Raw genomic sequence first — 22,659 nt, 5'->3', positions numbered from 1 at the left:
CCCCAGAGGGCTTGGGGGGAAGGGGAGGAATTGGGGCGGGGCCTGGGGCAGAGCAGGGGTCGAGCACCCCTCTCCTCCCGGCAACTCAAAGACAGCACCTGTGCCACCCACAGGACAATCTTCGGGAGTTCAGGGTCAATTTAAACCCAGTCAACCAACCCTCATGCTGCCCTGTGGTAGGCTCATCCGACTTCCCACCTAGGTAAAATGCACTGGAACCGTGCTGCTCTCACTGACCGGGGTCTAAATCGGGCTAACCTCGCTGGAGACACTGGCGTGGATTCCCCTCTCACTCCCCCCTTGATGAAATCAGAAGTAACCCCACTGACCGTCACGGGAGGCGACGTAGAACACTGACTCCTTGTGCTGTTTGTGTAACCCCGCTGCGATGAGGGCTGCTCCACTCACCGCTCAGCGGTGCCTCCTTGTGGCGCATCTGAGGAATTCACTCTGCCACCTGGTTGGACACCCCTTCCCGCGGCTACTCAGTCTGTCGTTCCCCTCGCTCGCTCCGCTGCCTCTTGTGTTCCTGGACCTGTTGCGCTTTCCTCTTCGTAGCTTAGCCCTGCGGCCAAGTCACATTAAAGACATCCCCCCCTTCTGGGGTACTGCAAGCCCTTTGAGTCAAACTATCCCAGGCAGGCTGCTCCCCACGACCTGGTCTGTGCCACTCTCCCAGGGGCAGGTAGGGGAACCCGGGCCCACCCTCTACACCGGATTCCAATCCAGGGACCCTCAGCCCAGCCACTCTGGGCTTTTACTTTCCCAACCCTCACTGCTCCTTCCCTGGACTGCTTCCTGCTCTGTCTTGTACATTTAAGAATCAGAAATCCCAAGCGCAATCTCCTTGACCAACCTACGGACATGTCCTTATATTTACCGGTTTTATTTTTAAGCTAAATAGGCTGAAGTGATTCTAATCTCTGAGCTGAGTTCCTGCCTAAGGGGTCGGGCCCACATCCACAAAAGGACGTGGAGCTGTGATGAAGTCTCACCTTGGATCTGGGACAATAGGGCCCATTGTCCTCTGAAAGGTAAACCTAAAACTAGGTATGAACCTGAGTATAAGCTGAAGTGGGCTCATCACAGACCCCACAGTAACTGAGGGGACGGGAATCCCTTATCCAGCGAGGTCACCATCTCGTAGTTCTCCTGCATGACGTCCCTATGGAGGGCTCACTGAGTGGGGTCAAGCAGAGCCCCCTGCCCCTGGGTGAAATACACAGCCACCTCCTCAAAGGTCACCGGCATCTGAAACATCAGTTCCCCCACTCAGCACCTGCTGCCCCAGCCACAATCCCACTAGTCACCAGGGAGGAGGGCCAATAAAAATGGAAGCTCTGGGGGAGGGAGAGGGACAGAGAAGCAAAATCTCACCCTCCTCAGAGCAGCCAGGAGGCTTCAAGGTGGGGAGAAGGTGGGAGCTCCTTGTCCCTCACAGCCGATGGAGGGGGGAGAGGCCTTCCCTGTTATCACACACCCACTAGCCAGAAGCTGGTACAGGAGATGGAGTCTTGGAGCAAGGTCCAGGGACAGGAATCCCAACCCCCTCCCCATTCCCAGCAGCTGGGTGTGAGGGGACGGGGCCTCTCCCCTGGGCCTCACTGCTGGGTGCCCCTTTCATATTCCAGAGCAGCCTCTGGGTAGTAGGTTCAGGCTCCAGCGCTGGGAGTCTGGTCTGGTCAACCCTGGCCAAGGGGCTTGTTATCTGTTCCAGAAATAGGGGAGTTTCTACCCCTAATCAATGGGCCTGTTCTGACAAACAAACCCCAAACTGAGCTCGTCCCCCTCAGGTTTGACACATCCTGTTCCCCTCCCTCCCCCTGTGTATTTCCTGCCCCTTTCCCTCTCGGACAAACCCACCAGGAGCTCCATGAAAATCCCTGACCTGAGCAAGCGCCACACCACAGTCCTTTCCCCCAGATCTCTCCATCATCTGCAGGCTCCGGCTTAGGAGCTGGTGTTGGCAGAGCCCAGGGCTTCGCCAAGGGACTGGTTCCAGCCGCCGGAGAAAGTCCCCACCTGGCCTAGGCACAGAGGGGGCTTTGATGAAGGTTTCTCCCCGCACAGACCCGGCTGGGGGAGCAGCGGCTGCTCAGTCTGGGATCCCAGATCACAATTGATTGGGAACATCTGACCTGCCCAGCTTCTTGGCAGGCCAGGAGGTGGGGTCTTAGGAGGAGCAGGGGCAGGGCCCTGTGGCAGGAGATGGGGGAGGGGAAATGTTCTTTGTGCCCAGGGCCCCAATAAATCTTAACCCACCTCTGCCCCTATCACTGTACATTCACAGAAAAGATAGGACATTCGCTGCTCCTTTAAAGAAAGAGAAACAACAGCTGGTTATCTTCCCTGGCGTTAACAATCGCTTCAACGCAGTCACAACACTGGGTTGGTTTAGATAAAAAAGTAAAACAAGTTTATTTAATTAAAGAGCGAGAGGTTTTCAGTGAATCCAAGGATAAGGGATAAAGACAGAAAGGGTTACAAACGACCAAAAGTCAAAGATACGCTTTCAACTAGCAAAGACTGAACTTAACAAGTTACCGTCTTTGTTCAAGGTAGTTTCCCCACCAGTCTTCCTGTTCCAGCAATGGCTGACTAGCTTTTCATCGGGAGCCCCACAAAGTCCAAGGCTTGTTTCCTCAGGTGAATGATAACTTCGGGGTCCTCTGCCCCTCTCTTTATAGTGCAGTAAACCTTTGAAACGTCTTCTCTCAAAGTTCATTGCCCCGGCTTCAAGAGGCAGGAAGGCTTTCTCAGGGCCCGGTCTGCATCCCCGATTAAGATTTTTCAGTGCACATCATCCCCCGCTTGCTCGCCTGATGGCTCTGTTTACCTTGCATGCAAATTGGCTTTTCTTTGTCTTTGGTCAGACGTGGCCTAACTTACATTGGGGACACGTTCAAGCAGGGGAAGCCACATTCCTGTGTCTGGAACAGGTGTGGCTTAGGCCCTGCCTGACAAATACATTTTAAAAACACATGGGCAGCGCATATCTATCAAGTTCTTCTACACACCCCATCCATTCATCACTCAAGAATATTAATGATCAGAGAGTTATAGTTAGAGGCCGATGACATTGGTCGCTTGGTGATGTACCTGGCAGGAGCAGCACCATTCGGCAACATCTCGGTCATCTGAGTGGCCCAATGCAGGATGACACTGCTCACCCCATGTGGAGAAGGGGCTAGAAAAGTCTCCTTCCACAGAACCTGACCAGACCAATGACTCAGGAAGGTCACCAGCTGTGAGGTCAGAAAATGAGCAAACGCACAGTTACAACAGCTATGTGGAATGCTAGGACTCTGTGCAACAATCCCTTCCACCAGACAACTTGAGAGCGGCACCGCACATGTTGCAAGAGAACTGGCCAGCTATAGGGTTGACATTGCCGCATTGAGTGAAACCAGACTCGCTGATGAGGGGAAACTCATGGAGATCGGTGCAGGGCACGTGTTCTTCTGACAAGGCTGCCCAACCTCTGAGCCATCACGAGCCGGTGTTGGCTTTGCCATTAGCAACTCCCTTGCTGCCAAGCCCAAACATAAGAACGGCCATACTGGGTCAGACCAAAGGTCCATCTAGCCCAGTATCTTGTCTTCCGACAGTGGACAATGCCAGGTGCCCCAGAGGGAATGAACAGAACAGGGAATCATCAAGTGATCCATCCCGTGTCGCCCATTCCCAGCTTCTGGCAAACAGAGGCTAGGGAGACCATCCCTGCCCATCCTGGCTAATAGCCATCAATGGAGCTATCCTCCATGAATTTATCTAGTTCTTTTTTGAACCCTGTTATAGTCTTAGCCTTCAAAACATCCTCTGTCAAGGAGTTCCACAGGTTGGCTATGCATAGTGTGAAACAACACTTCCTTTTGTTTGTTTTAAACCTGCTGCTTATTAATTTCATTGGGTGACCCCCTAATTCTTGTGTTATGAAAAGGAGTAAATAACACTTCCTTATTTACTTTCTCCACACCAGTCATGATTTTATAGACCTCTATCAAAAGTCTACCTAAAGGCATAAATGATTGTTTTATGTTTCTGTGGTTGCCATTGAAATATCAGTGGTACGCTACCATCATCAGTGCTTATGCTCCTACCATGACAAATGTCAACAATGAGGAAGTATGCAATGTACTTGTAACCATGTTGGTCCCAGGATATTAGAGACGCAAGGTGAAGGAGGTGATATCGGACCAACTTCCGCTGATGAGAGAGACAAGCTTTTGAACCGCACAGAGCTCTGAAGAAGAGCCATTTGCTCTCATCAACAGAAGTTGGTCCAATAAAAGATATTACCTCAGCCACAATGAGAAAGAAAAGCTCTTCAGTGACTGAGACAAACTCATTGTGTCTACATCAGCGTCAGAGAAACAAATTATGATGGGGGACCTCAATGCAAGGGATGGAAGTAATGACTAACCTGGCAACACACCCTTGGACAGCATGGGACTTGGAAAGAGAATAGCAATGGATCTCTGCTAATCAGTGAGTGCATCAAACGACAACTAGCGATCACAGATACCTTTCTCCACCTACCCGACATAAAGATAACATCATGGATTCACCCAAGATCCAAACAATGGCATCTTATCAACTACTTCATCATCCAACAATAAGATCTACAGGACAGACCATGGCACGATAGGCTCCAAACTGTTGTTGGTAATATGACCAGTGCATTGCAAGTCATCAACTAAATCGGGGGTGCTCACAACAAATTTTTTGGTGGCCTCAGCATCTGGCCACCAACTCTTGCTGGTGGCCGCTCTGACACAAGATGCTTTGTACGTTTTTGTCTTTTTTCTTATTGTTTCTTTTGCTTTTTTTTTTTGGTTGCTTTTTTAAAAGACTTGCTAGCTAGTAAGTCTGCTGCGAGAAGTGATATTAACAAACATACAAAAATCACTTTTCACAGCAGAGTTACACAGACCCCGCAAGCCAGGGGACAAATTAAGCCCTGGATAGGGAAGTGGTTACGGGGGCAGCAGGGTGATGGGACACTGGGGGAGGCAGCAGGGGCCAGGGGTGATTGGGGAGGGTGAGCTCGGGGCCAGAGCCCGTCACCTCACAGCCAGGGAATGGAGCCCAACGCCCCATGGGTGGAGCCACCCACCACCCCAGGGCTGAATCCCACAACCCCTGGGAACATGGGGAACACACACCAGCTGTCTGCTTTTCCAGCTTTTCTGTCTCCAGAGGTGGCCAGGGCCCAACCGCTGCTGGCAGCCCCAGGGGAGGGGCTACTGCTTTACACACACACACCCCATCACCCCCAGAAGGCTGTGGCTGCAAGAAAAGCCCCATGGTGGCCATGTATGGCCATGGTGGCCGCATTTGAGAAACACTGAACTAAACCAATCAGACTGCTCGATATAAAGCGATGACCAGGTGGAGCTACCCGGCACAGCTCTGCAACAACATCAGAGCAGCTCTGTTCGACCCCACTATTAGTGCCCCATGAGGGCAGGGGACTGGACTCGATGACCTCTCGATGTCCCTTCCAGCCCTAGAATCTATTAATCTAATGTACATAGCGAATGGGCCACTCTTTGAGACACCCTATATCAAGCCACTCTTGCCAAAACGATGTCACCAAGATGGGTTCAACAAGAATGACCCAGACATCTAACAGCTACTCATTCAACAACATGAGATGCACTGTCGAATTCTTGCATCCCATGTCCCTGTAGGCACAGTAATAACATACAGCAGTCTGCCTCAGGGCACCCGGTCTAAGCTTGGAGACATGCAGGATCAGTGGTGGACTGCCAAGGCAGATGAAATCCAGGGCTATGCCGCCTGTCAAAAGACCAAAGACTTTTATGCTGCTTTGAAAGCTGTATATGGTCCTACACACACGACCCACAGTGCCTTAGAAGAGTGTGGACGGCCTAGCACCGACCACAGACAAAGGAGAAATCCTTCAGAGATGGCGACAGCATTTCAGTGATCTTTTGAACCCACCATTTAATGTTACAGGTGAGGCACTAATTAGAGTAGTGGGTCAGCCGACATGTAATTACAACATGCACGCAGCCCTGTCCCTTGACGAAGTCAGCACTGTGATCAGTGCCATGAAGAACTTCAGGGATCCCGCGCATCTGATGGCGTTCCTGCAGAAACATTCAAATATGGAGGCCAGACCTTGCTAAGGCAACTGCCTGGACTCTCTCTCAATATATGAAATACTGAAGATATACTGCAAGATTTTAAAGACACCACCATTGTCACCATATACAAGAGGCAAGGTGAAAAGTCCGACTGTGGTAACTATCACGTTATCTCGTTACTCTCCACCGCTGGCCAAAGTACTCTTTGATTGTGAATCACATGCTATCAGAGTCACCACGTGGTTTCAGGCCAACGGGAGACATGGTATTTGTAGCTCATCAGATGCAAGAGAAATGCAGAGAACAGCAACAGGACCTTCACGCTGTCTTCATCAACCTGGCTAAAGCACTTGACACAATCAGGAGACCTGGACTATGGCGACTAGTTTGTAAGTTTGGTTGTCCAGAAAAATTCACCCCCATTCTGAGACTAGTTCATGACGGACTGCTCGGACCAGTCTGCATAGAAAGCGTTCTGCCTGACCCATTTCCTACCACTAATGGTATTAAACAGGGCTGTGTAACTGGTCTGATCTGTCTAACCTCTTCTAGGCAGCACTGCTCGATGATGCTAGGAGGCAGAAAGATAGGCACTGAGCGAAACTCTACTGCAAAAACTTAGATGCCAAGTGACACTAGGAACCCACTGGGCTAGAGCAGGAGTTTTGTGCATCGTAGTGGTCCCGAAACTGGGATTTGGCACCTAACCAGGGAGCCAGGAGCCTAACTCCTTTGGGAAATTCAGGCCCTTTTCCTTCTCCGAGCTACTCTCATAACTGCTTCTCCTGCTGTCTGCTGGCTTTTCTTCTCTAGCACACGCAGCTCTCCAAACAACCCCTAGTCCACACGGCTTATCTCTGCTCAGGCGTTGCCATGTGCCCTTCTGCTCTGAGCGGCGGACTCCTATTACATAAAGGGGCTTAATTCTTCCTTCCATTTAGCCAGAAAGAGGGGTGTAGTTAGCACAGCCGCCAGCCTTAAGGAGGTCTGTGATTCACGTCAGTCGTTAACACTTGCCAGCATAACAACGCTCCCCCATCCAGCTCCGCCCATCGTCCTGATGGAGTGTGAGGGTATGTCTACACTACAGAGACCATACTGGCACCAGTGTAACCCCATTGTGTAGATGCAACCTACACTGATGGAAGGGGTTAGTAGCTAGGTCAACAGAAGCGTTCTTCCATCGACAGTGTTGTATCTACACAGGGGGCTCGGTCGGTCTAGCTATATTGCGCTGGGGGTGTGGATTTTTCACTCCCCTGACTGATGTAACTACGTCGACCTAACTTTTAAGGATACACCAGGCCTAAGATGTTGACACAGTGAATGACTGATCTCCCATCTAGAAAGAAATCATGTCACAAATGACAAATGATACACACTGAACAATTTACACGGTGTTTTGTTTTTTGTTTTCCCTCTCAAGATATTTTCACATCATCGTCCCTATCAGTCACACTCCCAACCAAATCTTTTTGAGTTCAAAAGGGTGCCACCCGGAGTGACTTTATCGCCCAGAGAGAACGGAAAGAAATAACGTAACAACTTACAAAAGCGTAACCATTTACACAGTCAGGACATCTGCACATCACCACCCAAATCAACTATATGCCATCCAAATCTCCGGTGAACCTTGCTCTCCGCGCATGCTTTCCTTTCAGCCACCTGGGAGACGCTGCTTTCAATGGCTCTTGAGGAGTGTCTGTTGTTTCTCTACTCTGTCCCCATATCTACTCTGGCGACACCATCAGAGGACCCAACCACATCAGCCACACCATCAAGGGCTCAAACACCTGCACATCCACTAATGTGATATATGCCATCATGTGCCAGCAATGCCCCTCTGCCATGTACATTGGCCAAACCGGACAGTCCCTCCGCAAAAGAATAAATGGACACAAATCAGGAATGGTAACATACATAAGCCCGTAAGTGAACACTTCAATCTCCCTGGTCATTCTATTACAGATTTAAAAGTCACTATCATTGAACAAAAAAACTTCAGAAACAGACTTCAAAGAGAAACAGCAGAACTAAAATTCATTTGCAAATTTAACACCATTAATCTGGGCTTGAATAGGGACTGGGAGTGGCTGGCTCATTACAGAAGCAGCTTTTCCTCGCCTGGAATTGACACCTCCTCATCTATTATTGGGAGCGGACTACATCCACCCTGATTGAATTGGCCCTGTCAACATTGATTCTCCACTTGCGAAGTAACTCCCTGCTCTCCATGTGTCAGTATATAATGCCTGCATCTGTAACTTTCACTCTATGCATCCAAAGAAGTGAGGTTTTTACCCACGAAAGCTTATGCCCAAATAAATCTGTTAGTCTTTAAGGTGCCACCAGACTCCTTGTTGTTTTTGTTGTTTCTCTGGCGTTTGTTAAATGGGACAAACTTCCCCCCTTCTCGTCTAATGGGGAATTCATCCCTGTTACAACTCTTCCAGCCTCAGTTTCCACACCTACCTTTTCAGTTGGCCAAAATGAGATTCTACTCCCTGGATATGTTCTCAGATGGACAGGAAACCTGAAAAGCCATTTGGCTCTTAAAAAGTTGGATAGCACCCAGACCATGGCCTACAGGAGCAGCCAATTCAATTTCACCTTCGGAGGGCAGGGAGAATGTGAAATGAACAAGAGCCTAGCAGGTGGACAGTCAAGCAGCTGAATAATTCCATTTTAGTCCTCCTGAAAGGGAATTTATTTTCTTTCTTCCTTTCAATCCCTTTTGGTGAAAAATCTTGAGTTTTTTGACCTTTTGCCCTGATTGATCATAAAAATATTCTTAAAAAAACATTTTCACAGGAAAGATGTTCATGTTCCGGGTAGATATCCCTAAGAGCCAAAGGCCCCTAGTGTGTGCAGAAACTAGGAAATAGATACTTAAAAAAAAAAAAAAAGGCCACAGGGAGAATTTCTCTCCTGTGTGGAATCTCTGAGATCCAATATGCTGTTTGCTTCACTGGAATCATTTCCACTCTGAGGTCATTTAAGAGGTGTCTTCCCTGTGTGGATTTGCTGATGCACTGTATGCTCAAAGCCCCAGTGGAAAGTTCCACCATAGTCAAGGTTTTTTTCCTTTGTGCAGTCTCTGATGTATAATAAGATTTGAGTTCTGACTGAAGCTTTTCCCACAGTCCAGGCATTTATAGGGTCTCTCTCCAGTGTGGGTTCTGTGATGTCTAATAAGATCGGAGCTGTGACTGAAGCTTTTCCCACAGACCAGACATTTGTAGGGTCTCTCTCCTGCGTGGCTAATCTGATGCATGATCAGGTTTGAGTTGTCACTAAACCTTTTCCCGCACTCGAGGCATTTATGGGGGTTCTCGCCCGTGTGGATTCTCTGATGTGCAAGGAGCCGTGAGATCAGAATGAAACTTTTCCCACAGTCGGAGCATTTAAAGGGTTTATCCCCAGTGTGGAGTCTCTGATGCACAATAAGAGCTGAACTTTCACTAAACTTTTTCCCGCACTCCAGGCATATAAAGGGTTTCTCACCTGTGTGGGTTCTCTGATGTCTAACCAGGGTTGAGCTCCGATTGAAGCTTTTCCCACAGTCGAGGCATTTATGGGGTTTAACCCCCGTGTGGATTCTCCGATGGTTAATAAGAACTGAGCCATCACTAAACATTTTCCCACACTCCGGGCACTTGTAGGGTCGCTCGCCTGTGTGGACTCTTTGATGTGTAATAAGCTGGGAGCTCTGAATGAAGCTTTTCCCGCAGTCGAGGCATTTATGGGGTTTGATTCCTGTGTGGATTCGCTGATGGTTAATAAAGGCTGAGCCGTCGCGAAACATTTTCCCACACTCCGGGCACATATAAGGTCTCTCTCCCGTGTGGACTCTTTGGTGTCTAATCAGATGTGAGCTCTGAATGAAGCTTTTCCCGCACTCCAGACATTTATAGGGCTTTTCTCCCGTGTGGAGCCTCTGATGCCTAACGAGGTGCTCTCGCTGATTAAAACGTCTCCCACACTCAAGACATTTAAAAGGCCTGTCTCCGGTGTGGAGTCTCTGATGTGAAATAAGGTTTGAGCTCCGGTTGAAGCTTTTCCCGCACTCGGAGCATGTGTTGTCTCTCACTCCTGATGGGATTCTCTGCTGGGCTGTGGTTTCCTTGGGGTCTTTGCAAACTCTCCCATGATCAGTGGATTTACACACTTTCTGCCCTGGATGGGTTCCCAGCTGCCTCTCTGGCTTGTGCCCATTTCCCCAGGCTTTTCGCCACTCATGGGTAAAATCCTCTTCAGATCTTTCCAATAACATCCCATGTGGTTCCACTTGCTCAGGACCTTCCTGCTGCGGCTTCTCCTCCGTGTTTTCACTCACCATCCCATCACCTGCTGGGACGGACAGAGAGAGAGAGAGGATCCAGACAGGAGTCATTCCCAGTGCCAGAGAGAAACGACAGGAGAATAGTGAAGAGGGAGAGGAAACATTGATAAATTCAATGCTGCCTCCACATCCCAGCCAAGCAGCAAGGGGGAAGTAAAGTCAGGGAGGGAACTCCTGCCAGCTGGCAGCCAGGGTGGGTATGAAGCTGTGAGTGACACCCGCCAGGAGGACGTGATCCCTGCTGGCTACAGCCCTGACCTGGGTGAGATGAGGCAGAACTGGGGGCTCTCACTCACAGCATATTTGTGGGAGTCCCAGCTTTTTTCCTTCACTCCCCGGCTGCTTTGTGCTCGTTTCATCGATTCCTCACCTGTGCGGGTGCCTCTCGAGCTCTCCCTTCCCTTGCAGGCCTGGAGATCCGGGACCCACGGCTCTTCCCCTCGCTCCAGCCGGGTGATCAGCTCAGGTTTGGGAAGGGGGAATCCTGCTATGGGGTGGGGGGAGGGGAAATCAGGTGAGATGAGGGTGTGTCAGGCATTGGGAGAGTATTTGTCACAAAGAGCAATCCCTGATTTTAACCTGGCCCCGCGCTGGGCTGAAATCTGAACAACTGGGAACGCAGTCACTGAGGCCTGATGGGCGAGGCAGGCGTCTGTTCAGGGCCGAGTCTAGGCACCAGCAAACCAGCAAACCAAGCACGTGCTTGGGGCGGCACATTTTCAGGGGTGGCATTCTGGCTATCTTTTTTTTTTTTTTGCTTCAGGCGGCAAAAGCCTAGAGCCGACCCTGGCAGCAGCAGCGCGTCGTGCACGGGGGGCGCAGTGCCCGCATCCGCTCTCTGGGGCTCCGCTCCCTCTGGGGCTACCCTGCCCTGGCTCCTCAGCCCCCCGCCGGGGCGGTTCCCCGGCTCTGCCCTCCCGGGTCCCGGCCGGTCCTGGAGGCGGGAGTCCTGGCTGGAGGGACCCTGGTCTGAGGCGCAGCCCGGGAGCCCCGCTGCTTACCCCGACCCTGCCAGCGCCGGACCGGCTGGAGGTGAGGGGGGAGTGGGCAGAGTCAGCACTGGTGGGGGGGAGCCCAGGGCTGGGGCGGCAGGAAGTGCGGGTGGGAGAGGGCACTGGTGGGGGGGGAGGGTGAGAGCCCAGGGCTGGGGTGGGGGGCAACCAAAAATTGTATTGCTTGGGGCAGCAAAAAACCTGGAGCCGGCCCTGCGTCTGTTGAGGGAACGGACTGTTCTGTGGGAGTTTCCAGGATCTGTGCACTCTGGGGGACTTCATGATGCAGACACAGATCTGGTGTCAAGCCTCTGCCTAGTTCTAAACCTACAGAGGCCAGAGCCCTGCCCAGGGGCTAGGCCCAGGAAGGGAGGGGGACAGACAGGGGGGCTGGGACAATTTGTACAGTGGGGGGGCTGAGAGCCATTGAACCAAACTGTAAACCCTGTATATAATGGAAACCACTTCAAGCCAGGGGGTGCAACACCGCCAGCACCCCTAGTTCCAGCGCCTATGGGGACGGGGAGAAATAACACAGGCAGGCAAATACAAGCTTCCGCCCCCCCCCCCCCCCTGAAAGCTGCGGGGATAGGGACGACTTAGCATCTCCATTGTGTTTCTGCCTCCCCCATCACATGGGAGGGGTGTGAAGTTGAAAGTCTCTGTCTCACTGGATCTGGGGACTTGTGCAGCCCATACTCCTAAAATCTAAGCAATCTGGAAAGAACCTGAGCAGAAGCTGAACTGGACACCTCACGGACCGTGTGGCTTTAATAACCGAGGGGCCGGGATTCCCTTACCCAGCGAGGTCACCGTCTCGTAGTTCTCCTGCATGACGTCCCTGTAGAGGGCTCTCTGAGCGGGGTCCAGCAGAGCCCCCTGCCCCTGGGTGAAATACACAGCCACCTCCTCGAAGGTCACCGGCATCTGAAACAACAAGAGTCCCCCACTCAGCACCTGCTGCCCCAGCCACAATCCCGCTAGTCACAGGGGAGGAGGGCCAATAAAATGGAAGCTCTGGGGGGGACAGAGTAGCAGAATCCCACCCCCACCCTGCTCAGAGCAGCCAGGAGGCTTCAGGGTGGGGAGAAGGTGAGCGCTCCTTGTCCCTCCCATCCCAGCAGATGGAGGAGAGCAGGGACCTTCATGTTCGTCACATTCCTACCAGCCAGAGGGTGATACAGGAAATGGTGCCCCCAAAACAGGTCCAGGGAGAGAAATCCCAACCCCTCACCTTCTCAGGAGCTGGGTCTCCAAGATGGGACATCTCGCCTGTACCTCACCGTTGTCTGCTTCTGGCTAGAAGTTTCTGGCTCTGGCACTGGGAGTCTGGTAAATTTCTCCAGCCTTGGGTAGGGGGGGTTGTTCCCTGTTGTAGAAACGGGGGAACTTCTACCCTCTTCCAATGGCCCTGATCTAAAACTCCAGCCCCAGGCTGAGGCGTCCCAGCATGTCAATGACCTACTGTCCCCGTCCTCCCTCGACATGTGCTATTTTCTGCCCTCTTCCTTTAGCAGCGACCTCTCTTCAAATCCCTTACCCAAGCAGGTTCCGCTCCCGCCGTTTCCCGTCCCTGTTTCATGGTCCGATGGGCCGATCTGGAGCAAGACGTGGTCGTTATTCTGCAGCCTGTCGGGGCGAGAGGAGCGACTGGGGAGCTTTCCAAAGGGGCTTTCATCTATTTCACACCCCCGCCCCCCACAAGGCTCTTTCCCTACATTGTAGACTCTGCCGTGCTGGGAAAACGCTGGGTCACTTTATCCTAGTGCAGACCCGGCTCCTCCTACCAGGACTAAACCCACCCAGAGAGTTTTAAACCCTCCCCGTTACAAAGTCACTGTAACAAACGCTAGAAAAGAGCAGAATCAACAGGCCCACTTCGGGGGATTCCCCCCCACAAGAGCAGAGAGTCCCCCCAGCAGCACGGGGACTCGGAAGAGGCAGGAACTGACTTGTCCTCTCTCTGCTCCTCACTGTGGCAATTTGGGGGTTCAGCCCAGACCATAAGGGGTTTTGTCACCCTGGCTCTGCAACTCTGGATGCCTTAAATGTTATGTTGTTGTGACTCGCAGCCAGCAAACAAGTCTTGCAGTCACATCCTGGTTTTCACAGTGTTGCCAACTCTCAGGCTTTTGTTATGAGTCTCATGATCATTATTGTTTTCCTTAAAGCCCCAGCTCCTGGAGTCAAGTGAATAGGTGACCATTTCATCTTTCATTCTTAAAGAAAAGGGCAAGTTTCTAGCCCTCATGGCTGTAGAGAAAGCTTCAATGTGTGACCCCAGTGCACCCGAAAGGCCCAAAAAGCAGAAGGCAAATAAAAATCTCTTATTTTTACATGACCTCATGATTTTAAAGCCAATCACATGATTCTGGGTGAGCCTGACTCATGGTTTTTGAACATTTGGGGTTGGCCATTCCGCTTTCCTCACCCGATTGAACCCCTGATTATTTCTAAACCTACAAAGGCCAGAGCCTGTTCTGTTGGCAGAATGACCCCCCAAAATCCCCGCCACTCCCGAATTTCCCCAACACTGTCTCCCTGCAGCGTCCTGCTCTCTCCCAGAACAAAGTTCCTTAACCCCACTTCAAGAGGCGGGAAGGTGCAGCCTCCATCTCCTGTTGAGATTAAGAGTAGTTCTCAACCAGGCATACGTGTACCCCTGAGGGTACGCAGAGGTCTTCCAGGGGGTACATCAACTCATCTAGATAGTTGCCTAGTTTTACAACAGGCTACAGAAAAAGCACCAGTGAACTCAGCACAAACTAAAATTTCAGACAGACACTGACTTGTTTATACTGCTCCATAGACTATACATTGAAATGTAAGGACAATATTTATATTCCAGTTGATTTCTTTTATAATTACACGGTCAAAATGAGACAGGAAGCAACTTTTCAGTACTAGGGGCTGTGACCTTTTGGATTTTTAGGGCTAATTTTGTAAGCAAGTCATTTTTAAGTGAGGTGAAGCTTGGGGTACGCAAGACAAATCAGCCTCCTGAAAGGGGGACAGTAAGCTGCAAAGGTTGAGAGCCCCTGTGTTAAGTGATCACACACACACACACACACACACACACTTTGCTCTCCTCATGCCTTCATCAGCCTGCCATGCAAATGTGCTTTTCTTTGTCTCTGGACACACCTTGCTCCATGTACATGGGAGACACATTTAAGCAGGCAGATCCGCATTCCTTTGTCTCTGGAAAAAAACAGTTTATCAACTCCCCCTGGGCCCTGGCATGCCTTTTAAACACATTTCCCGTCATAATTTCAGCAGATCTATATACTCCGTTGTGGGTCGATCATATACACATCTTGCAAAATTAATGATCAGTGAGTTCTTGGCTTCCCAGTGACATATTACATGGCATCTTTTAGCTGCGCTGAACTGGTCAGCCAGTGGAAACGCACAGCTAGATATAGGCATAGAGTCTCACACACCTTGTTCCCATGAAATTCTGCCCAGGGACAGATGCAGTCAATGGAGCAGGGCAGGTTTGGGAGTTGGGAACCTCTCTCTCCATTTATTGCTCCTGCTGCCTCTTTTAAGTCTTTCTCTCCCTTTCTATTTCATGTCGCCTCTCCCTCTGGCTGGGAGACTTGGTTACTGTCCATTCCCGGGGGCACTGGCTTTCCCAGTAGCTAGATCGGCTCCTGTGAGCGCTAATGTGAAGGAGAGCCTCTGGGTATCAGTGGCGCAGCAGCTCTGGTTTAATGCAAACAGGAGGAATTCTTTTTCACATGATGTGCAACTAACCTGTGGAACTCCTCGCCAGGGGATGTTGTGAAGGCCCAAAGTAGAACTTGGTTCAAAAAAAGAACTGGATAAGTTCATGGAGGATAGGTCCACTAGTGGCTATTAGCCAAGATGGTCAGGAATGCAACCCCGTGCTCTGGGTGACCCTAAATCTCTGACTGCCAGAAGCTGGGAGGAGAAGACAAGAGTGGATCTGTTCTGCCCTGTTCTGTACACTCCCCCTAAAGCTCTGGTACTGGCAACTGTCACAGACAGGATACTGGGCTAGATGGACCATTGGTCTGCCCCAGTTTGGTCGCTCTTATGTTCTTATCCAATTGCTAGAGAAGAAAAATTGGTGACTTTTGCAGAGATTTTATATCAGGAGGATTCAATAAATGAGGAAATTAGGAAATTCTGAAGCAACTTATGTAACCTGGCCAATTAGACAGGAAAAGGCTAAACTGGAGTTGGTTTTATGGAGACAGGCTGCGTCTGGTGGAAAGGACCCCACAGTGGAGAGGAGCCAACTCCAGTGGCGGGTCTCTGAGGAGCAAAGAGCTAGGAACTCAGAGAAGCAGACCTAGGAGCATCGCTTCAGGAAGGGAGCAGAGGCAAGTAAAAGTGGAAGATGCCCAGAGCAGGGGCACCAGAGATCCTTGGTGCGGGTGGCCCTGAACCGGAGACACAGGAGTGAGTTTGTTTACTTCCCTGTTTTAAGAAAATAATCCCCTTTAGAGGAGGTTGGGTGTGGCACAGCGTGGGAAAGGCAGAGAAGCCCTGCCTTGTGACACAGATATTTTGAGGGGAAAAGAAGGATGTTTGGTGGGGAATGGTTAATCTAACCCCATTAGTGTCCCGGAGACAAGCTGGGGTGGGGGTCCCCCTGGAATTCCACAGAGATGATGTGAGGTGATGAATCCCGCCTATGCCAGGCTCCAGCCAATCCCCAAGCCAGAAACTGGTCATGTGACTCCCAGACCGGATATATAACCCCACAGGAGGAACAGCACAGCTCATTCTCACTCCAGGGCTTGGAATGGTCTCCTGCCTGATGGGGGGCAACAGACTTCCACGCCTTAGCCTTGCTCCAGCCCTGTTCCTAGTCCTGCTCCAGCCTCGCTCCACCTGTGCCCCAGACTCCTGATTTTGGCTCCGACCACTAGGCCTGACTGCCCCAGCTCAGACCATTAGGCCTGACCACCTCCATCCCAGTGTCTGACAGCTGGGTAGAGCTCCCCAATACTAAAGTGTTTAACCCATCACAGACCAAAGGTCTAAAAGCACTAAATGACAGAGGGCCTGTGTTAATGAACAGTGCAGGGGTTCCCAAACTTTCCCCCCCTGCAGCCTACCTGTGCAGTTGCAATAGGCACTGCGGCCAGCTATTAGCACTTTTGGAGGAAAAGTATTAATTTTAATGATTACATCCATATAAACCAGAGATCCCCAAAGTGTCGGGCGTGCCCCCCCATGGGCACGTGGAGGAACGTCAGGGGGGGGGGGGTGACGGGGCCCGGGTCAGCCCCCACAGGGACAGGGAGGGAGCGCCACCCAGCTTCTCCCCACCCCCAGCTCTGCTATGGTCCTGCCTCCAGCCGCATCCCTGGCTCCTGGCCCCATCCCCAGCCTCGGGGCAGCTCCGCTCCTAGCCCCGCGCCAGCCTCAGCCGATGGCCACGGCACTGTTCCTGGGCCACGGCCGAGGCTGGGGGCGAGGCCGGGAGTGGAACTGCACCTGGCCACGGGTCTGGCTGCTGGCACCCACTGCAGCCCGGCTGCGGCTCCGCTCCCGCCCCCACCCCCAGCCTCGGCCTGTAGCTGCGGACCTGCTCCTGGTCCCAGACCCACCCCCAACTGTGGCCCCAGCCTGGGCTCCCTTACCCCTGTCTGTGTCCCCCCCTCCCCAGAGTCACAGCCCCACTCCTGGCCCCAGCTCTGGAGGGAGGCGGGGGCGGGGCACAGACATGGGTAAGAGGGGCCATGACACTCAAAAGTTTGGGGACCGCTGATATAAACTACAGATGCTGTAAATACACCAGGTCCATGTTTCCTTTTCCTTTTAATGCCAGCAACTGTAATGAGAGAAATCCCGAGCCGTCTGCATGCCGAGAAATGCTACCAGATCTTTGAAACCGAACGGTTTTAGTAAAACTACACTTACCAAAAAACCCAACAACAATGGACCGTCAAATGTGGGGTTCAAACAGGGCCAACACAGTTTTGTACCGAACCGAACAAGATGACAGGAGTCAGGTGGAGTTAAAGATTTACGAAGCGCTTGACTTACTAAGAGCGGGGCAAACGGGCGGCCCACCCCGGACTGTGTGCTGGCCCACAGTATTGGACTGGCCGTTCTGCCCACACACATGTGAGCAGAATGAACATGGTTGTGAGTCCTCCCTTGATTCTGACGCTGCCCACCTGTGAGTGCTGGACTTTGCTACCTTGGTAGCATTCTTCTAATGAAGCTTTTACTGGCAATATCGATATAAGCCTTACTTATACACCTCTACCCCGATATAACGCTGTCCTCGGGAGCCAAAAAATCTTACCGCGTTATAGGTGAAACCGTGTTATAGCGAACTTGCTTTTGGCCCGAGGGCCACATCGGGGTTCAAAATTGAATGGCGGGCCGGGTAGGGAAGGCTGTGCCTCCCCAAACAGCCTGGCCCTGCCCCCTATCTGACCCCCACCTGCTTCCTGCCCCTGCCTGACCCCTCAGAACCCCCGACCCATCCAACCACCCCCGCTCCTTGTCCCCTGACTACCCCCTCCAGAGAGCCGTGGCCCCTAACCACCCCTCCCAAGACCCCCCCCGTCTAAGCCCCCCTACTCCTTGTCCCCTGACTGCCCCCTCCAGAGCCCCCCCATCCCTAATCACCCCCAGGACCCCACCCAACCCCCCTGCTCCCTGTCCCCTAACTGCCCCGCCCCTATCCACACCCCTCTCCCTGACAGGCCCCCCGGGATTCCCACACCCTATCCATTGCCCCCATTCCCCATCCCCTGACTGCTCCACCCCCAGAACTTCCAAACCATCCAACCCCCCCTGCTCCCTGTCCCCTGACCCCCCCCGCCAAGACCCTCTGCCCCTTATCCACCTCCTTGGCCCTGGCCCAGTCCCCTTAACACACCGCTCAGAGCAGCGTGTCGGCGCCAGACACGCTGATGCGCTGATCTGCTGGAGCACGCAGCCCCGCCCCCCAGAGCGCTGCTTTACCGCTTATATCAGAATTCGCGTTATATCGGGGTAGAGGTATATATATATATATATATATATATATATATATATATATATATGCCACTTTGTCTGGCATTTGCTGACTCTGAAGAAACCCAAAGACAGCACTCAAATAGGCGTGTTAATACAGACTTTTCAAGCCAGATCCCTAGCTGGTGTGAAGCCACTGTAGCTCCATTGATTTTGTTTGCACCCGTTGGGGATCTCACCTGCTTGCCAACCCCAAATGTTCAAAAATCATGAGTCAGGCTCCCGAAAAATCATGCGATTGGCTTTAAAATCATGAGCTTGTATCAAAATAACAGATTTTTATTTGCTTTCTGCTTGTCGAGCCGCCGGGGTGCACTGGGGTCCGCAGCCACGCGGGCTAGCTACTTACTTTTTCTTCCCGAATGAAGGCTGAAATCATCACATCGCCACTCGACTCCAGGGGCATGGGGCTTTCAGGAAAACAACCGTGAGCACGCAAGTCTCGGGGCACAATCCGGAGGGTTGGCAAGGCTGCCACGCACTAGGGTGACCAGATGTCCGGAATTTATAGGGACAGTCCCGATTTTGGGGTCTTTTTCTTATATAGGATCCTATTACCCCCACCCCCTGTCCCGATTTTTCACACTTGCTGTCTGGTCACCCTACCACGCATTCCCCAGTTGCGAGCGAGGGTGGGAAAATGCCAGGGTGCCGAAGGACACCCACCAGCAGCCCCCGCCAAAGGAGCGGAGATTAATAAAACAGGTGGAGTTGAGCATCCCACTCAACTAACTAAAATCCCCAGCACGTTGCACACAGGCCTGAGATCAGCCAGCCAGAAAGATCCTCCTGACCCTCCCTCTGCAGACATTGTTCCCTGTTACGGGGCCATGGGAAGGTCTCTCTTACCTTCCCTCCGAGCGGTGCCCTCCCTGGGAGCTGGGGCCTGGGAAGGGGGGCTCTGCCCTGGGAGAGGCTCCTGGGGAGCAGCGGGAAGGGCCCTGCTGGAGATTCCCCTCTCCCGGCTGCAGCCAGGGCTCCGGGCTCCCAGCACCAGCCGCCGGGGCTCGGGGATCTCGCAAAGGGACAATGGAACCTGGGATTCACCCAGCTACAAAGCCGCACTGTAGCCAGTGCAATTCACTTCCTGCTGCTGGGACAGCATGACTCCAGCCACGGCTCCATCCCCAGCTCCTCCTGGGTCCTAGCGATCATAGTCGCTGGAACTAGGGGGGGCCACCGCCCCCCGCCCCCCCCCCCCCCGGCTTGAAGGGGTTGCATCCTATCCAGGGTTTCGTTTGGTTCAACGGCTCTCAGCCCCTCCACTGTACAAATTGTTCCAGCTCCCCTGATAGCGATACACCCATTGTGCCATTGCTTGAGAGGAGCTGCGGATTCACACACAGAAGCCTCCATACCCCTGAGCTTGGAAAGGAGGAGGGGGGTAGAGGGGAGAGGTCACACCCTGACCCACACACCCTTCCCTCCTGTATATGCATCCAAAGAAGTGGGCTGTAGTCCACGAAAGCTTATGCTCTAATAAATTTGTTAGTCTCTAAGGTGCCACAAGTACTCCTGTTCTTTTTTCCCTCCTATCCTGTCTCTCATTCTCATCTCTCCTGTGGCAGGGGGCAAGGATAGCACAGTGGTTTGAGCATTGGCCTGCTAAATCCAGGGTTGTGAGTTCAATCCTTGAGGGGGCCATTTAGGGAGCTGGGGTAAAAAGCTGTCTGGGGGATTGGTCCTGCTTTGAACAGCAGGCTGGACTAGATGATCTCCTGAGTCCCTTCCAACCCTGATCTTCTATGATTCATCCAAACCTGCTTTGACCTAAAAAAAGAATTCAATCAAATAATGTCTTTGATCACAACAGAGTCCAAGCAACAGGTGTTCTGCCCAATTTGCCAGCTGAAGCATTCACTGGTGACTAACCCACAGTCCAGTGTTCTGAAAACACAAGCCCTGTTTCACTGGCCCTTTCTACCCTCTCTCCTTTGCCTTGTGTCTGTATTTTTGTTAACAACAGAGCAAGTAAATGCCCTTCACCTATCAAAACAAAAAGTAAAACGAACCCTTTCCTTTCCAGCAAAGAAGGTATTAATAAACATTTATTAAAACCCCTAATATTTAACTAAAAAAAAACTCGAATAAAGTCTAATTACGTTTGTTTTGCGTGATCACTCAAGCAGAGTTTCGCTATAAATGCTTGATTTAATTCCTAGATTTTCTGTGCTTCAATAAACTTTCAATGTAAATAGTAGATATTATAGGAGGAAAATTATATCCATGCAAATAATTCATACATCGATGACAATAAATCAAAACCTGATGGGATTTTGTATTTAAAGTCAGTAAGTGAGAAAAGGAAAAAAAAACCCTGAGGAGTCCTACAGCAATACTTGACTATTGGAAAGCAAACAGGCGACATCAGAGGCATTTCTATTATATCTGTTAATTAATTACATAAATATATTATATATCTGTCTACTAGATAATTACCTAGAAGACAGACGTGAAGGAAGATGGGAGGGGATTTATATTGATCGTACGCAGAGAAATACTAAATTTGAAGGTTTCAGAGCAGCAGCCGTGTTAGTCGGTATCCGCAAAAAGAACAGGAGTACTAAATGTGTTAGTCTCTAAGGTGCCACAAGTACTCCTGTTCTTTTTACTAAATTTGAAGGCCATTATCCAAGTGGTTTGAGCACACCCAGCTAGGCCGTGCCAGAATCAAGGTGCCCAGCTCAGGGTTCAGTACATTAAGATCACTGCACTCCACTGCTGGGGAGATTCCCCCGTCTCGGTGGAATTCGGTGGGACCTGCTGGTTTGTCTTGGGCAGTAATAGGATTTCGATTTTTTAATGAATTACCACCCCCACCCCGCTGCTCCCACCTCCCCTCTTCCCTTCATCTCTGATATTACTTGTTTCCTTTCCAATAGTCAGACATTGCTGTAGGAGCCCCTGGGACTTTTCCTCCCTGATTCACCACTCACAGGAACTTCACTCTGCGGCTGACCGTTCCAGGGACTCCTGATTGAAATGAGGTAAGAGAGGCAATTCCATCACAGTGACTTCAATAGGATTACACTGATTTGCTACAGGGTGTGTGAGAGGAGATTGTGGCCCAGTGACCCCAGTGGGTTTGCCCTGGTTTAATGAGTGAGGGGTGCAAACGGGGAGTCATTTGGTGAAGGGGTTCCAGAGATACAGTTCTCCCTAGAATAGCGGCTTTGAATTTTCAAAATGCACTGAAATCGACATGCCTATGTAAACTGCTTCGAAAATTGCTGCTGATATTGGTGGAATATTTCCAGGTGATCCCAGCAGGCGATTCATGCTCTATGGTACAGAGGAAGATGAACCCCTCCCCCTCTTCCCAGGTTACAGCTAATTTAATCTGGAGAAAAGTTCCCTTCCAATGCCAAATCTGGCAATCAGCATAACCCTGAGCACCTGAGCAAGATAATCTAGAAAGGAGTTTTTGTACCACCTGAGAGCACTGATCCACCCTGTCCAGTGTCCCGTCTCCATCCATGATTGATCTCTGATGCCTCAGAGGAAGGTGGCAGTGGTGGGGAACACAGAAAATATCAAGCCAGTTGTGCATCAAGGGGAATAAATTCCCTCCTGACCCCTGCCAGGTGACCCGCTGAAGCCCTGAAGCATGAGAATTGATTATAATCATGATCATGTAGAGCTACAGATCTTTGCAAAATAGCAGACGTCCTGTGATCCCTTGGTCACAGGTCCAAGTCGAGGGCTCAATCTCTGAAGTGCTGTGAGGGAAGCCAGCTGGGTCCTCAGATGTTTTAAGCCTCTGGAGCCTAAACAGAATCCAGCCACTGCCCCACTCCTGGGTTCCTTAGGCAAACTGTCAGGTCACAGACCATGTGTCTTTCACACACACACACACACCCGCCCCCAAGAACTAGAACCCGCTGTCCAGCTGCTAACCCCTTGGCTCAATGCTGATCTTTCAGACCACCCCCCGCACCTCTTTGGTTAAACACAACCTGACCCAGAAATCCACCCCAAGGTGTGATACTTCTCAGCTACCTCTTTTCAAGGGGCCCTGTAGTAGTTGTGAGGCATATAACTACTCTAGGCAGAATTTGATTTTTACTTTTTCATGATTTCACCAGATAATAGCAATGTTTATTTTGAAACTTTTTTGTTTTTGTTTTAGATTTTTATCTTTGAAAATTTTCACAATTGCAGGAAAACTGCAATTTCACCGTAGCAGGAATAATTGTCACAG

General features: G+C 51.2%; 1 protein-coding gene across 6 annotated transcripts in view; it reads right to left on the bottom strand.

Moving 5' to 3' along the window:
- The window catches only part of LOC122172572 (zinc finger protein 436-like), a 140,244-nt gene extending 120,666 nt beyond the window's left edge, over window positions 1–19,578 (bottom strand). Inside the window, exons 1-5 of one of the 6 annotated variants that reach the window (XM_065564574.1) lie at window positions 19,308–19,578; window positions 12,988–13,076; window positions 12,248–12,374; window positions 10,826–10,939; window positions 2,390–10,463 (exon numbers count right to left, since the gene is read on the bottom strand). In XM_065564574.1, the coding sequence (XP_065420646.1) occupies window positions 9,184–10,463; window positions 10,826–10,939; window positions 12,248–12,374; window positions 12,988–13,029 (1,563 nt within the window). In that variant the 5' untranslated portion in view covers window positions 13,030–13,076; window positions 19,308–19,578 and the 3' untranslated portion in view covers window positions 2,390–9,183. Of the gene's footprint in view, window positions 1–2,389; window positions 10,464–10,825; window positions 10,943–12,247; window positions 12,375–12,987; window positions 13,077–19,307 lie in introns of those variants that run through there. The other 5 variants (XM_065564571.1, XM_065564573.1, XM_065564575.1 and 2 more) reach the window with 5 other exon arrangements.
- Window positions 19,579–22,659: the final 3,081 nt, after the last annotated feature.

This window comes from Chrysemys picta, chromosome 12 (genome assembly GCF_011386835.1).
Source record: "Chrysemys picta bellii isolate R12L10 chromosome 12, ASM1138683v2, whole genome shotgun sequence".
In the NCBI taxonomy this organism is placed as follows: Eukaryota; Metazoa; Chordata; order Testudines; family Emydidae; genus Chrysemys; species Chrysemys picta.
This window is presented reverse-complemented; position numbering and strand designations above follow the sequence as displayed.